An 18,117-nucleotide genomic window follows, 5' to 3' on the forward strand; every position below is an offset into this window, starting at 1 on the left:
GGTCTCTTCTTTTTGTCACCTTTTGTTTTTAGGGAGAGAATTCGTTTGAATTCATGATCTGCTGGATGCAAACAGGTCAGGAATCTCCTGTTTTCGATTTTAACTTATTTTAAGTTAAATGCTTGGGAGCATCTTCGTCATCCAACCTGTTTGATTCCTAGTAATATGCAGAGCTGTTTAGAAGAGACGATTATCAAGATGTAATTCTGGCTTCGAAGGTTTGAAAACAGATTTGCTCTGTTTTTAAATATTTCTTTGCATTTTTATCTATTTGATTAGAACTTATTTCTTCTAAGATTCAGAAAGAAAATGATTGTATAGGAATGACAAAAATTATACCTTAGTTGTTTTTTTTATTAGTAAAAAGATTCGAATTTTTTATTGGGTCTAATCTCCGTCTGATTGATGAAATCTCTTTTTTATGAAATCTACTAACAACACATATCCTTGAATTCGAAGGAAAAGATCAAACACTCTCCTTTCAGCTAATTTAATAACGTTAACTTGCAGGGTTTCAGCTCACACTTGCTAATGTTATTGAACAGTCAAACTTGTTGCATCCACGGAACACATATAGTGACGAAACGTGGAAGGGAGAATGATAAAATGTTTGTTACTAATTACGAATGTTTCTAGTTTGAACTGAATCAGTTCGCTCTGAGCCTTCTTCCGATCCAACAAAGAATTATTTTTTGTGCGTTGTGTTGAAATAAAAAACATACATATGTGGCCGTTAAGAAGGTAGAATCGGAAACTAATCAATATCGATTACTCTACTCGTCGGAATTTGTTGCTAGTTGAACTGAGAATTCGGCAAAGCTATCAATTAGGATTTTTACTGATGCAATCATCAATTTATTCCGATTGAATATAGTATTTCATTTCGCGTAAAATAAATTGAAGTTTATTAAATGGTCATCATTTGAGTTTTTGTGCGACTTTCAACGGATTTAGATGCCTTCATTTTACGGAATCGATTAAAAAATATTTCAGAAATTTATCCATATCACTCCAATAAAATTTCTAAACTGTGTCATAGCCGATTTTAATTAACGTGTAAATTCGGGGTTGATTCAAAAAGGCACTCTCTACGGTGAAGTTTATTGTTTTGTCATATGTTAACTCACGGACCATCACAAGTTTTCTAACATGAAAAATAAATTATTTTTGAGTTGATTTTCTCAACTGTAAGTTCAGAGAGAATTCAGCTTCAAATTAATCGGGATCAGTCATGGAATACATTGCCATGCGGCTGTACTTTAATTTTTCCATTGCAATTTTAAGTGATCCGCTCCTTGCTCTTTGTCATTCTTGGCTTTTCTATACTTTTGCCTAATGTTAGTCTGTTAGCATAAAAATTTCAATTCCAAATCGAAGTTTGCGATTCGTATGGTAAGTTATTATGCTAGAGGGTGCATTAACTGAAACTGATCTAAAGGAGATACAAACTCTCAGTGCCATTAATCGTTAAATCAAATTTACCTTCCAGGACTATTCAACTTTCTTAGCCTCTCTGTCAGGACGAGTGATACATACCAGAAGATTATATCAATCCAGCCATGATCAGCTGTCTATGATTCAAATGTCGATGTCGGATGATATTTTGGCAGGTGCTTTAATAGCATTAGTCGTCTTTTCTAGGCATAATCTAGCCACCTCACGAATTCAACTTAGTGACAGTCATCAACCCCTACATATTTATTGGCTTTGAGATAACCCTATGCGCACTGTATTTAATTTAGATCGCCACTCCTGATTCCGTTACCACCAAGTGTCCTTTTTCTATCACAACTTAACTGTATTATTAAATTATGTAAATCACCCAACTTCTAGATGTTTTGGGGTGACGGACCTCGGTAACTTATCTTCAAACCGCGTAATTGTCCTGGTTCTACTAGAAGTTAACTGTACTACTAAATTACGTAAACTTGCTGATATGATCCTGAGTTTTGCATTTCTATAACCAATCATTCATACTTAAACATATTTTAGCTAACATGATGAAAGCTGATTTGTGTAGGCTTCAAAAAATAATATTTACCTTTATTGCTTCTCGAAAAAATTTCTGTCAGTTTCTTCAGTCACTTTCCTATCTCTCCTCCACTTGTTTGTTCGTTGAAATCTCTTTTCGTCCATGTGCACCTTCCGGAAAGTGAACAGATGATAATCTGAAGGCAACAAGCCAGGAAAATGCGTGGTTCAAAACGGCTTATCCGGAATGCAGGAGTTGCCTCGTGGTGTTGGCGATGTAAGATTTGGGATTGTCCTATAGCAGGCTGATCTCATTGCCAATTTCAATCGTCCTTTCCAATTTTTTTAGGGACTCAGAGTATTTTCCCACATTGTTGGCTAAATTAGCACGGATGTCGTGATTGTTTCGCTGAAATTGTGGTTTAAAATTTCTTTGGCGGAGGTGGAAAATGCATGTCGCCACTGATGAGACATTTTTTTGGTTTCAAACGTTTCAGTCGGCGTGTGAAGGGCAATCCTCATAAACATTTTTACCCTAGTAAAAACTCAACTGGAGTTTTTCCCTTCAAAATGAGGTAAAGGATGACAGCACGGATCTCGCATTTGACAGGAAATTGGATTTTACAAACGATGTTCCTGCGTCGAAGAGCATTCAACATACTAATCTCAAATTGTTCCCGTTTTGAAGGTGAGAAATCAGGCTACAGGAGACTTGCCGACATATTGAAAGACAATTCTCTACAGCCGTGAGAGCCGTATACACTTTCTGGATGTACCTCATAACTTCTGTGATACTAGTTTCCTGTCACCTTCTCCGATCAGCTGGTGGCTAAATCTATGCCCCGCTGCATGGCTTCCAATGTAGACTCTTGAAATTCGGTTTGCTCAAATTCTCATGCCAAGGTTTGCAATGGGAGTTGGTTCAGATACATATTCTTCAATTTTAGAAGTTCCATTACATGTGAAGCGGTTTGGGAAAGATCAAAGAGAGTAATTACTCGGACATTTTTATAGCTTAGGCCGATAGATCGAAAGCTTCCGTCTCTTTCATTTCAAACCAATCCGTCTGGCAATTATAATGGGGTGTATAAGTGTCATACCCTTATTACACGGCAAATACTATCATAGTTATGGGTTTAGAAACCGTACTGATAGCTTCATCTCGATTGATTGATTTCATTTTGGAAGGGAGTGAAAGTGAATGAAAGTCTCTATTCATTTCCAGTACTAGATACTGTTATAAATCATATCATCCGGGAAAAATCGGAGGAAACTAAAAAGAAAACTATATGCTAAGGTTTTAAAGGCAAGAAATTTTCGTTCTGCTTCCGAAAACTTTTAGCTGAAAGATACAGGTTTTCAGGTTTTATTTAGTAAAAAAAGTGTTTTTTTTTAAATATGTTCCTGCTCCTTCATTTCCCACATATTTCTGCAATTGATTGTACGCGCGTCATTGACGAAAACAAATAGTAGCCAGAGGGGGCGAAGTTCGATGACTAGAGCGGCGTTTCCAATCAAGTTGCAAAAATGCTGCTTAATGGGTGTTTTCCATCATTCGTTGTTGAGTGAACTGGGGCGTAGTCCTACTGCAAAATGGGTATGTCGTGCCTCTATGCTCATTTCGACCCTTTTCAATGAGTTCATAATTCAAGTTGTAAAAATGCTGCCAGTAGTAATCAGCCGTGACCATGTGATCGTGTTTTAGCAGTTCCTTTTACTACCCTTTTCTAGCTGAATCGATTGGCTTTGGACATGAAACCTACGATTTCTTGCGCTAACACACCGTTTTCCGACTCTCTATCTGCCTTTGCTTCAGTTGATGAACTCGCTTTTCTGCTTTGTGAAACTTCCCTATAGCACATAGACGATCGGAGATGGTTTGCTAGTCGACCAGTTGTTGCTGACTTTGTGTAGGATCCAATAATGCTTAGGGGATGGTGTCTTCAAACTTTTCCGATTGGCCTTCAAGTCGAAGTCGCTTTTTCGGAAGCGTTGAAATCAGCGGACGTAAGTTTCCAACGTGTTCATTAGTATCCTATGGTTTTTCTTCGCGTTTTTTCCTCGAATAGAGCAGGCAAAACAATACGTGTCGCAAATGCTCCCCAGGTGGCTTAAAACGTCGACACTTTTGACGATTTGTGATGCTTGTAATCAATCACGTTCACAGAGGTATAGGGTTCGGAAGGTTACTGCACATCATTTACCGTTTTATCTTCTACAGCGAAAAAATTTGAATCATGGGAGGGGGGGGAGGCTTTCACTCTGTAATCCTTCGTTATTAGTTCTTGCGTATCCAAGAAGTATTCCTGTATACAATGAAATTTCCTAGGCGCAATTTGATTTTGTGGTACAGATTTGTCCTGAGTGCAGTGTCTGTGATTGTTATGGCATTTGTTACCGCTGCACGATGAGGTGCATAGCCACTAACTTTGGGATGTATAAAAGATGAAATGCAACATCTTACATTGACTATACAATGCACTCTGCCTGTGAATATGGAATCCACCACCATACAACTTCGGGGTAATCATATAAGTTGCGCAATCTATCATGCTCTGGAGACCGTATAACAATCGCATATTTTTGCATCCTTTAAAGTTATCCACCTCCAGTTCGTGTTGCCACGGGGTCTACGCGATACAATTTTTCTTGTATTATTAAAATGTAAGAGATCTGTAAGAGGATTATCCTTAAATTTGACATTATGTTCATCACAGAGATCTGACTGGTATATCTGAACCTAATTTTTTTTATTGCGTCTGCGAAATCAACTCTCATCGAAATCGTAATTGATTTAGTTTCTCCAACATTGCTGACAATCGCTTCCTTTTACGTTCAAGTGACGTCTCTTATCTTAAAATCGATGCTCATCGCCCCTTCAATTATTTCTACAGGAAGAGCATTTCAATTTGCAGCTTCCTCGTCCAAGTTTAGCTTTCACGATCCGGGTTTCAAGACTTTCAATACATCTTCCTCTATCTGTTGATTGCAATTGGCTCTACATAGTCTATGTACCGTGGAATTACATTACGCTTTTCATATTTTGTTCCTCCTCCTCATTTTGGCGTGCGAAATATTTTCTCTGACTTACCGTAGAAATTTGTGATGCTCTTCGTACTAAACATGTATCTCCACTGAAATGGTATCAAAAATCACGCTAAGTTTATCGCTCAGATGTCTACAATTCGCGGTCTATGACAACTCTTTACTCATTTAACAGTAGCAAATATTCTATTTGATTATGCTCAGTCGGTGACACCTAATGCTTAGCGGTAACCAAAACCCCAGGCCAAGGTGTCATTACCATGCCGAGGGCTGAATGGCCACAGTATGAACGGTGAACTTTAGATATTAGGCAACCCCAAGTTTCAACTAGCCTGTCTTAGCAAAAAGGAGCTCTTCCACGATAAAACTAAGGCCGTGGCCAATAATGAAAATCATAAAACAAAAACCTAAAAGAAAACAAAAGCTTGAACTAAATTTTGATAGTAACGATCCAATCCTGAGTAAAGGGCAACCCCGAGTTCATTAATGGGGAAACTGAGTCTAGGCGCCAATTTTCTCCACTTATTCAAATAGGGGCCAATCCAATTGGGACCTAGTCCGTAACGGACGATCCGAAGTAAGTCCCTTCTGTCAGTACTCCTGATTCTGGGCTCCAGTCGGTGCCATTTGCTGATGCTAAAGTCTTGCCCACAGCTAAGCATCTATCTTCGGAGAGCTCCCAGGCAAACGACCCCCTGAAAAATCGCAAGCCAACGGCTGTACCAAGGAAGAGGCCAAAGGAGAATCCGGGGCATCTGTGGCTAAGGGCAAATTGTAGCGGCAGCCGGCCTTGGGTGATCATTGTCAAAAACCGTATCCAGAGGATGGGTTATCTATGCTTAGAGAGCGGGAATTACACAGAAAGCGGTGAAGAAACGGCAAAGCATTTGCTCGAAGGGCATTTTTCAGGCAGCATCCAAAATCTCATTTCGGGACCGACAGGTCCTCAAACGAGAGACTGAAATCTGGCGTGCTCTGTTATGGCTCCTGGTAATGGACACCTTGCTTTGGTTCCTGTAGCACAGAAAGGTCTTTCCGCAAGTATTTGCAGACGATTTAGTCGTAATAATTACCGGGAACTTTGCGAATACAGTATGTGACCCCTTGAATGATGCATGTAATGCAAAGTTGGTACCCCCGCAATTTACTCATGGTGAATGCTAAGAAGAATCGACTAGTTATGTTCACTAGGAATGTGGTGGAGCAGCCACACGCTGCCCACCTTATCAGGGGCGGAAATCTATCTGGTACAAATATTCAACTTTTTAAAAATACATACCATATTCAGGAACAATATCAGACATTTTGAAGAGTACTCTGGTGCTTTTGTTTTCACCCCAACGGATTCATGTATACATTCATTACCAAACCCACTTTGATGTATTCATGCATCGTCTGGTAGCCGATACTGAACTTTGCTAACAGCAGGAAGCTGCTGGCACAGATTCAAAGGCTCGGTTGAATAAGTATTATTAGAGCAATAGTAGGGTCAGAGTCCGTTTTTGGCATCGAGTCATCCACTGTCAGGTCTACTATAAAGGATGAAAATCTTACCGGCAGGCGAAAATCTTTGTGAAAGAACCCTCAGCCGCTAGAGCGATATCTTTGTTGTCTCTTTAGGGGATTTTAAAACGCGACACTGACCTTAAATTACTATGTAGGAAAATTGGAGTGGAGGTTTTGACTATATGCAGCCAATATGAGTAAGAGGAGTAGAGGGCTCTGCACTTCACATGCAATGTTGAAGGTTTTTTTAACGAAGAATCTGTGCACTATCTGCCTCTGGAGAATGTTAGATTCGCAAAAGCCTGCGAATACCGCTGTCGGGAGGCTTACTAAAAAGCCCGAGTACTCGGAGCTGCTGTTTCTCCCACTAAACTAAACTAACTACAAAAAATACTCAAATATCTTTTCATAATTTTGGCTGAACAAAAATCCAAGTTATCGAATAAAACAATTTAGAAATTTATTAAATGTCCTCATAGCCATCGGTAGATCGTAAAATGCAATCGAGACTTTTCTACAAGTGGGCAGACTCTAAGAAAACTGGCTTTGCCATAGGTTTGTTATTGTTGTTCTCGAGGTTTTTGCGTGTCCTTTATTTGGACGACTCCCATTTGCCAAGTAGTTTAAATTTATTTTCTCATATAAAAAAGGAGGTACATATTATACTTCCAATTGAGAGCCTGCGTAGTTTCAATTTCCTTCAGTAGTTTCAATTTCCTTCTACATTGGAAACATCATCGGGGAAAGGTGTAAAGGTTTGGTCCTGGTTGAAGTGTATAGATGATTTGTTTGGAAGTATATCGAGGTTGAATAACAACCAGGCAGGTAGTAGCTTACCCTTTCAAAGAAACTGCTTGGGCCTTAAGTATTTTTTCTAAAAGGTGCCATTTACTGCCCGCATCCAATACTGTAGATGCACGGCACCAATGAATACACTCTAGAATCCACTTATGCTGGTCTTGAATCAATTATATTCAAAGACAGATTCTTCCATGAGTGTACACACGTTAATCATTGCTTGTTGTGCGTGCCTTATGGATAAAATTTGCTTTCAATGTGAATATCAATCAGAAAGATCCTCCTGCATATGTATTTTGGATTAGATTCAGTTCAGAGCTCGATTTGAATTCAAATCACGCCTGTTAAAACCATTAGACAATATGCATACCCTTTTCTACGCGGCAGTATGTCTGGTGATTGATATTGTTCTCGTGCTTCTGCTTTAATCAATTTGCCACCATCATCTTTGAAACGTGATCGTTTAATGTGTACTGCGGTAGCTCCAGACAGAAGGTTGTTCCTTAGAAGTCAAATGCCAAGGTTAGAAAAAGTGAAACATTAGTGGCTTCCGATTATCAATTATTTTCTTTGGTGGATTATACCTACACGTTCGTGTATATGAATCATACCGGAAGGCAACCGGCCAGAAACGCAGCAAAAGCTCATTACCCACCACCCTTGTGAAAACTAAAAGATTGTCGTAATTCAATAAGTCATCAGCGGTTATACCAATATTTGACGTCATTATTGCTGGCACTTCACTTGAGGAATCCGACAATAAAATGAAAAGACTTATTACTAGTGGGTCACCGAGAAAATTGTACTTATCTCCTTCATGTTTGCTTACACTCCTTGGAGATTATGTTTTATTGTTTATGGACTAAGCAAGTCGACATTGGCCGGGTGAGCACGAGATATTAGTTTTCGATCCATTTTTTTCTGTCTCGATAACATTTTTGCCTGGGCTTATTTGGCTATCGTGCAGCACGAAACCTCTTTAAAGTTGGTGGCATAACACGATAAACAACAACTAACTCCTTAAAAGTGCGCTCTCGACTAAACTTTCGTCGAAATCGATCCTAATGACCATTTTCATACCTCAATGACATTCATTTTTCGCGCTTCGACTCGTATTCAACTCAAGTTCGCCGCAAACTGCCAATGAGCATTCGTAATTGTTCTTTCATAACAGCGTACATAGGAGAGGATTCCATGATTGAAATATGACAGTGATAAGTGGATTAAAAGGCATTCCGAACGGTGTAACGCATCTCATTATTTCAAGTCCCCTGCGGTACTTAAGTGGTGCAAAGAGCTATCCGGTCGTTATAGGCAAAGTGGCTGTGAATATCAGATAGAATTTCTTCATTGTTGCGCTTGTGAAACTGAGTGAAGAGTGTTCAGTATGTCATTTCTGGTGGATACGTATGTTTGGTAAGTTATCCTTTTCCTTCAAGCAATTGTAGATGTTGGCCCTATTGTAGTCACTAGTGTAACATTCACGCTTCACTTTACACGTTTATTCATAAATTATACAAACTCTTAGCGGTAGTTCTGTCAACATCTGAGGTAGGATACCTTTGCTATATTGGTTTTGCATAATTCATACCAATTCCTTACCATCCGTTCTCAGTTTTCGGTATTATCTAAGGTTCCTAGGAATTTTTTTTTTCTGAAAATTTCATCAATTCGATGTTGCAGAGATTGTTGATTTAAGTTTGAATTTAAGATGATCGCCTGCAGAAAAGCTAAAAAAATATTTTCTTCTCAGTTCGCATGTTTTCCTCTTCGTCTGGTCATTTTTCAAATTTCATCTCTGGATGACATCCCTTTGTCGATTTTTCCGACTAAATAAGAAATTCGCATTCGGGCAAATTCTTGGATTGGAAATGTTATTGTACATTGAACAAAACAGCTTTGAAGGTTAAGCTCTTTTCAAGGATAATTGCTCATCTCTCGGAAAAATGCCTTTTATGGATGATAAAACTCCCCTAAGATTGGCTTATCGCTTGTTGGTGGAAATAAAGGAAAAATCAAATTGTTTAATTTTCGCTTAACATTAGTACTGTCGCTTGTTAATATTCCATTCTATGATTATTCGATAAAGAAGCGTTGGTACCCTATTCCAACAGTTTCGACGATCGTTAAAATGACTTAGAATATTGTCGCAGATAGCTGTCTAGATAGCTCTACATGGAAAAATTTCGAAGTAGCCTGAGAAATGGCGGACAATGTTTCCCCACAGGTGCAAGCTTGCATGGTCATATTTTCGTTGTCTTATCGGACGGAAGTGGCAGTGGACAGGTCACACTATCCCAGAATGGCCAATGGGTGATTTTAAAGTTATATGGCGCAGAACAGTGAAGGAGGAGCGCAAACTTCATGTAGGTATGATTCGATAGCATGTAGGTATGATCCGCTACCATTCACATACAAGAACCACAACTGATCACTCTCGTCGCCCCTGTTTTAAGTTTTTTATTCTTGTATATATGTACAGTAATGTCATTTATTGTTGAACAGTTCAATCTTGCTGGAAAAGTGTGTGCCAATCCATAACGTGCCATATAATATTTCAATCTGCTTGAAGATTCGAATATTTTCAAGTAAAGCCACCCCTTTTTTGAAAACTGTCAAATTTTCTATGATTTTACGACTGGCTGGGTTATCTCTTCAGCATCATCATCAAGGGCGTCGTAACCGGTGTCCTGTCTTTGTCTGCCGCAATAAAAAGTTTCAGATACCCCGGTTTCAAGTGAACGTCCTTCAGTTTGTCATTCACTATAAATTACGCGTCTCTTACCGTAGATATTGCTTTTATAAACTTTCCGGGCAGAGACTTGCTCATCGGTTCAGTTGGTGGGATCACCAGTTCAATCGACAGATTAATAAGAAACTCATCAAAGTATTCTATCAATGGGTTTAATATTCCCATTTAATCGGAAATCAAATTCACCTCTTTATCACAACGCAAAGAGGAGGCGCAGCGTGGCGTAATTGTCACGTTCTGTTTACGCTTGGTTAGGCCTCGCGAGAGAGGGGTAGAAAGGGGGGGGGGACTTCCCTTGGGCCCGGAGTGTCATCGAAGGTCCGTAATAGAAATTGCAAAGAAAAACAAAAATAATAGGAAGGCAGGCATAATTTTTGCTCCACATCCATATAATCTCCTCCCAGGCCCTGTTTTTCCGGATACTTACCATGTTATGAAATGACCTCGTATATCAGTGTAACTTAGATGAAAGTTGCCTCCAAAAGTTAAAGTTAGCCTGAATACCGCCTAAAGGCCGAGCGAAACAGCGACAGTAACAATGATTTGAAAAACTTTCTAATCCAGTTAGCAGATAATTACAGCAATGTCTAATTGCAGGATAATTTCTTAAAGATTTACCAAGAGACTATAGTTGAGTTAGGCAAACTGATTGCACTCGAAAGCGTAATCCTGACAAGAGTATGGGCTCCAAAAAATGCTAATACCTTCCTCTAATGCGATTAACGTTTTCAGTCAGTTGAAGTCTGTGAACTCTAACAAGGATCCTGGATTCTAAGTTATCCTGCTTTGTAGCTTGGCAAACATAGTTTACAACTTTCACACCTCTATTCACATTGAACTTATATGTATTTCTGTTTCGTCCTTCGTTAAGCATAGGTAGGCTCGACGAGACGGAAAGGGAAAGGGTTGATTCACCCCGGGCATGGAGATTTCTCAAAGGTCGGGAAAAGCGACTTTAAAACAATTATTTTTGTTTGACAATACAGAGGTACCCGTATTCACATCGGGTACGACCTTTCTTTGTACAGTCCTTATCATGCATGAATACTTCATCAAAGCATATATTAGGGTACTAATTGGTTTGATTGAGGCAGAAACGCATGTTGATATAGGTCACAATGTCATCGAATGGGATAGGATCTCAAATTGATATTGTGCGAAGGAATCAAGGGTTTACATAATAGCCATATTGTTGGGAGCACCATTTACCTAGAATTGAGATCGATATTAACTGGAATGGAGAAATGAAGTCAATCTTATATAAGCCCTCTTAATAATATATGGATCACCGATTAGACTAAGATGCACATCCCCTCCTCTCTACTTCGTTCTTCGGCTTGATTTAGACTGAACGGAGAATCCCCTAAAGAGTCGTCAAGTTAGTTGCGTAGCCAAGGAAAGGGCTCGGAGGCGAACATACGTCTTTCATGGATGAAGGCATATGTTCCCGCGGATCACGTTGACTAATCTTCTGTTGAAAATCATTTAAGGATTTTTCCTTCAGCAAAAAGGAGAAAAGGAAATCTCCACAGTCAAGTAGGAACGGAGTCCGTATTCAGGCGATACGTTGGCTCCCATAGCTTACATAGGGATATCAATGATAACGAACTGCGGATTATTCAGTTAGCAGTATCGCACGAAATGGTTATTGCAAGTACATAATTTGCGCGAAAGCCGGTCCACAGAGATACGAGGGCCTCTCCAGACGGGATTTTTTTCAACTAAATTGACCACGTACTGATTGAACGCCGGCACCTCTCAGCCTTGATGAATGTCAGAACATATAGGGGGCCAATAAAGACTCAGATCACTATCTCGTTGGCATAGTAGTCCGGGTTCGAATTACAACACCACCTACAAATCCCCTCTGACAATCAGGTGAGAGTGAATGCTGAAGCCATTCACAACACAACCCTCCGCAATACTTATAAGAGGGAAATAGATGCCGCAGTAACCGCAGCTAACATATGTCTTGGAGATGAAGCATCAACAAATGATCTTCACAATCAGAGAAGAGCGTTATCATTGATGCGACTACAAAAATACTTGGCCGCAGCTGCACGAAAAGTCGGATCGGCTGGTTTGACGATGAATGTAAGCTAGCAACGGAACGGAAGCATGCTGCATACTGAATAATGTTGCATTCTCAAGGAACGCGGCCACACAGAGATCTACCAAGAACTCCGTCGTACGGAGAAGCGACTTCACAGACGGAAAAAGGAAGCCTGGCAGAACCAACATATTGCTAACACTCAGAACCATAGAGAGCAACAGAACGGACGACATTGCGGTAAATTTTAGATTTGGGATGTTCGTTGATACGTTGATTACAAAGAACACCAGTTGTGGAACGCCACATCATCCAGGTTGCGTTAATGCGTGGAGCAATTTCATAATGCAGTTCTCCATTGGCGGACAGCGTTGACCGGACGTATTTAAATCGTTCAGCTCTGGGCAGATCACTGTCGCTGAACTTGTTAGCACTGATGAAGGGAACAAGTGGTTCTCGAAATATCGGTATTTGCAAGAATAAATATCCACACCAACGAAAAAGAAACAACAAGTTTTTATTATTTCAATTAATTAATCGTTGGAAACACTGCATAATTTCACTCAGACTATGGAGGTTCTACTCGGCCACTTGGTTTTGGTTTGGCTGACAGGGCTGCCGCCCCGTCTTCCTCACCGCCACCTCTGAGCACCAGTTGTGCTGACAGATGGAACTGGTCCAAATGTCGGTAATGATTGTGGAAGTGGAGGATGAGCAAATTCTTCAGTTGAAATTTGCTCGAAGTATTCTCGCCATCTATCCGTCGCGGTTCGACGATTGGTAGGCAAAGTACCGTTCTTTTCATTGACGCAACAAAAATGTTCGATATCCTGTGTACGTTTGTTTCGGATTTTGGCAAGTCGATATAGATCTCTCTCGCCATCTCGAGTGTCCAGTTTATCATGAAGATTTTCGTAATGATCCTCTCGGATGTCAGCGACTTCTTTCTTATAAATTTGTCAAAATTGCATTCTTATAAATTTGCCAATTAACAAGCGTTTTATCGTCGAGAAATTTGTAGTAGAGACGTTTCTTTTCACGGACCTTCATTTCATCATCAACATTCCAAAATCAAGTATCTCGGTTGATGTACCGCTTACCCGGTTTGGTGACCCCGAGGGTTGCAGAAGCCGCTTTGTGGATTGTGTCTTTCATTTGGTTCCATGATTCTTCCACATTCGTAATGGTCAGCAATCGTATGAGTGAGATCGTTTCTTCTTTCTTCTCACCAAATCGCCACCATTTAATGCGTCGCGAGTCAGTGCGTTCCTCACGCTGTTTTATCGGTGGCTTAATTCGCAGGACGGCAATGATTATATAGTCGTCAGCAGGCACGTGACAAGCCTTTTCATCGAGAAGTTGCCAGAAGAGATCTTTCTCGGCATCAGGTCGACTTGTCTGTGGTGGGTACGCGGTGAAGAAGTGAATAGTGCGATCAGCAGATATAATGGTGAGCTTCATCAGCCGATCATCAAATCGTTCGACTTCTTTAATGGCATCACGGAAACCCTCTGAGATCGTAATGCCAACACCATATTGAGTGTATGGACTACCAAAATAGAGAAGTTTATATCCATTTTTACCGCGTTCGCGTTCAATGTCGCAGCTAGACCATTGGGTTTCTTGCAGAGCGCAGATATCAATGGGCCTTTTTCGAAGGACTCTTGCGAGTTTCTCGGTCTTTCCAGTTAGGGTACCAACGTTTAGCGTACAGACACGTACTTGTTTTGTTCGTTTTGTTCGGACTAACTTGCTTACGTCCTGATGCCGTCCATGCGTCAAGAACCCTTGCCCATTTCTCGACCGGACCGGGCGCCGGCCTGCTGCTGAGGTGAACGCCCTAGCATTTCTCCGAGCCTTGTGACTCAATCCGTCTGGTTTGTAACATTGTATGCATTTAATTGGTCAGCCTGTCGCGGGACCTGCCACCAAGAGAGATCAGGTATGATTTAGCTTAGTGGAATACTCTATTTATTTCTTTCCCTGATCTGAGCATTTTATTTGTGTTTTACTGAGGACAGCACAGAGTACGTTGCCTCAGACCTTCCTTTACCTGGGTTTAGGACAAGCATACTATGTTAATACCATGGCGGAGTTTTCCATATTTTCCATTCCTCTAATAGTTGTTGGTTCATTGTTTATTCCCTTTCCAGCTTATTTTAGGCTTTTTATTCCGATATTAAAGAATTTAAAGTAGACGATGGATTGTGAATGTCACTTAATATTTAATTTGAAGGTTGGGCACGTTAGTTATCGCATCGGCAGGAGAACAAAAGTAGATTCCTTTTCTCCCTTAGAAGTCTTCTTTAGTTTTGGTTTTCTAAAGAAATGTTTAAGTAATTTTATGAACATTCACCATTTTGGTAGTTGTGATAGGTTTATTCAATTCATCGACTGCTAGATGATTTCACAATGTTACTTCTCGCTACTCTAAAATTGCCCAAATAATTCCACACTTTCATGTAATTTATGACAAATTTAGATAACCATAAAAATGTTCATTTATGACAAAAAACAGTTTACTGAGTAGCAAACATTCGTCGCAACATATTAAATGCAATTACGTCATATGCCACACATTTTTTCGGCTAAGTCTAAAAATAGCCATCGCTTCTATATACCATTCTCGCAGTTTTTGGAAACTTGATAAATTATTTTATTCTTATTTTCCAGGGCCTTGGGTGATAAACTTTCCATAGCGGCCGAAGTTAATTCAAATGAAAACCTCTCAATCCACGAGCAGGATATTGTGCCACATTTTCAACGGGTTTCAATTTCTGGAGAGGACACTAGCGGTGTTCCTCTAGAAGATTTAGAACGAGCCTCACGTCTAGTCATTCAGGCCTTAGAACTGCGTGAGAGGTATATGTCAACCTCATTGCAAACTTTCCCAACAACCACAACGAGATTCCTGAAGTCTGTACATGAGAAAGATCGTTTCAGTCATATTGAACACGAAGACAGGAAAACCATTGCAGGTAAGAGAATCGCAAGCCATTCTATATCACTCACATATGAATGATTGCAAATCTGACATTTTTGATAATGAAGAGAATGTTTGAATTTTTAAGCTGATGTATCCAGTATCGTGAAACAATCTATTTTCGATGTAATTTCTTAGTTCTAGATAGATGTAGACTAGTACGCTAGTATGTAGCGAGACAATAAACATTTGTAGATATCTCCATTTGAATATCTGGTTTGTATTCACTTTTGAATATTTGGTGTCGAGATGCAGGTATTAATTTGATAGAAATATATATAAAGAGTCTATGGACAAAAAATCTAATATGTACATTTAAATAAAACAAACGAATTCGCCATTAAATATTAACCAGCTGAACTCTGCAAATTTGTTATTGCAACGGACTTGTTTTTCAAAAATATGACCAATTACATTCATATGGCTCTAGTCCCATAATTTGCTCTTTGTGCCAAACAATGGAAATATGTTGTAGAGACCAAACAAAGTTGTGCAAGTGCAATTTTAAATTCTAAACTTTTGATATGAATTTTTAAATTTCTCGGAAAAAGTACACAACGCAATGAATCATACAGAAAAGTGTGTCTCGAAAGAATATTCAGAATAGAAAAGCCATACTTGAATACAACGTAAAAATCCAGCGAAATTATAATAGTTGTAGTCATACCGATAGGACGATTTGCATTTAAATTTTCATTTTCCATGAATTTTCTTTTGGTTTAATGTTTTTTTCTTAAATTCGTTTTTTCTTTGAACACTATTTATAGAGTTAATCCGCAAGATCAGCCTTCCTCCTGCTGAAGGTAATTCGTGCGTTTTCATGCGAACGAATCAATTTCATTGTGAAATTAAAAAGAAAAGAAACTGAAAAATCTTTGTATCATTAGTTATGACATTCCTATTTGTTTATTTTGACCTTTCTAAATGTTGATTTACAATTCTGTGGAATTTTTGATGCACTCTCATTTCGTAAAGTTACTCTAGAAATTAGACAATTGTTTTTAGACGTTTCGTTTGTGTTGACAATATGTTCACAGCTAAGTTTTTCGTCATTTCAGTGATATTAATTAACTGTAACTTGTAGAAATGTTAAGTTATAGTTGATTGCTGGTGTAAAAAGGAATTTTGTTTCGCTATGTTGAGCTTAAGCGGCTTACGCAAATCACCATACGCGGACTATGGTCGTGATAGTTAACAACGGAATCAATCGCAAACTTATTTTCTTACTTGGAACCAAATTCAGAAGTTATGCACATCACATCGTCATAAATTTGCTTCGCGTACTCATTGTAAAACATTTTTGACATCGAAAATTCAGGACACATGAAAATCACACGTTTCCTCGACAACCATTTATCCCCATTCTTATTTCAAATAGAAAGCCCATAAGTCCTCTGAATCATTTACGAATTTGTGAAGAATTCACTATTCCTGAAGCTGTGTAAAAATAATTTGTAATTACTTTTAGGCGAACTGTATCGTACGTAACATAATTTTTCCTTCTAATTCTAATTGACTAAATCCGATGTTACTATACCTTTTCCAGTAACTTATAACACTATAAACCACAGATCACTCTGCAAATTTTCCAGCTAGAATAAGCTGCATTTGTAATCACATTCCTAAGGCGATTAATCTAAGAGAAATGAAAATTTCCTACTAGAAATCATTTTAGGCATTGTGAATATCAAAACGAAAGCTAAACTTACATTCAATCAATTCCCGGAAAGCGGTTACACCCGTTCTTAAATCACACAACATCAGTGCTACATTTAAGCCATTTGTTGCGTTTCATGCTATGTTTCAGTTAAAATTGAAATAAATACATGTAAAATGGTAGAAGCCATACATGATATTTTAATACTTATCCGGCACGTTTCAGATCATCCAATACATCCTCCTGTAGATGGAAGCGATCCTTGGGATTTGGAATTTCCACCAGATAAGGAATATTGTATCAAAGCTGTAGATGGTGTCTTTAATATTTTTGAGGATAAGGTAAGCTGAAAACTTGGACAAATTAAGATACTTGATTTTTTCAACACTTCTATGCATTTTACAGGAATGTAAGAAACCTATAAACTATGAATATACAAAGCTGGACCAGTTCGTAAATGATATGCAAGTGATGTGCTTTATGATTGCCGATGGACCATTGTAAGTATTTGTTCCTTGAATTCTCTCAAAACTTCATATTATATTATATGTACGACTCTCGACATTATATTATTTGCATACTGAAAATTATGTAATAGCCGCCTATGTTAATTTAGATACTAGTAATCGGAAAAAATCCATGAAAAAGTAAATTCTGTCACGAATAATTTTACTGGCAAAAATGTCTACATCTATTTACAATCCCTGCCGGTTTCTGATCATTTCGGTTTCCTACACGTTTCTCGAAAACTTGCCCTCTTCCCTTGCTGCTCTGTCTACTACGTAGCTCTAGGGCGTCTGCAGGTTAGATGCATGGTAAGCAACCACTAAATACAAAAAGCTACTTGACATTTGAGAAGGGCAAATATTGGACTGTCACTGACTGCAAAGTCATTGCAAAGTCGTTCCCTATGAGACTATCGCACCTCAACATCGACCGTTGATTGCCGTCCTGCGAATTAAGCCACCGATAAAACAGCGTGAGGAACGCACTGACTCGCGGCGCATCAAATGGTGGCGATTTGGTGAGAAGAGAGAAGAAACGATGGCAGTCATACGATCACCGACCATTAAGAATATGGAAGAATCATGGAAGCAAATGAAAGACACTATCCACAAAGCGGCTTCTGCAACCCTCGGGGTCACCACCACCGGGTAAGCGGTACATCAACCGAGATATTTGATTTTGGAATGTTGATGTTGAAATGAAGGTCCGTGAAAAGAAACGTCTCTACCACAAATTTCCCGACGATAAAACGCTTGTTTTGTTAATTGGCAAATTTATAAGAATGCCAACCGGGAAACAAAGGAAACGGTCGCTGTCACCCGAGCGAACCATTAGAAAAATCTTTACGA

At 39.1% G+C, this 18,117-nt stretch overlaps 1 protein-coding gene across 5 annotated transcripts in view; it reads left to right on the top strand.

Annotated features, from left to right (window-relative positions):
- The window catches only part of LOC119657128 (AMP deaminase 2), a 74,922-nt gene that overhangs the window by 48,496 nt on the left and 8,309 nt on the right, over positions 1–18,117 (top strand). For 3 of the 5 annotated variants that reach the window (XM_038063895.1, XM_038063892.1, XM_038063893.1), the window contains 4 exons: positions 14,796–15,100; positions 15,873–15,908; positions 16,988–17,103; positions 17,168–17,262. In XM_038063895.1, the coding sequence (XP_037919823.1) occupies positions 14,796–15,100; positions 15,873–15,908; positions 16,988–17,103; positions 17,168–17,262 (552 nt within the window). Of the gene's footprint in view, positions 1–654; positions 742–8,494; positions 8,737–14,795; positions 15,101–15,872; positions 15,909–16,987; positions 17,104–17,167; positions 17,263–18,117 lie in introns of those variants that run through there. The other 2 variants (XM_038063897.1, XM_038063896.1) reach the window with 2 other exon arrangements.

This window comes from Hermetia illucens, chromosome 5, assembly GCF_905115235.1.
Source record: "Hermetia illucens chromosome 5, iHerIll2.2.curated.20191125, whole genome shotgun sequence".
NCBI classification, from domain to species: Eukaryota; Metazoa; Arthropoda; class Insecta; order Diptera; family Stratiomyidae; genus Hermetia; species Hermetia illucens.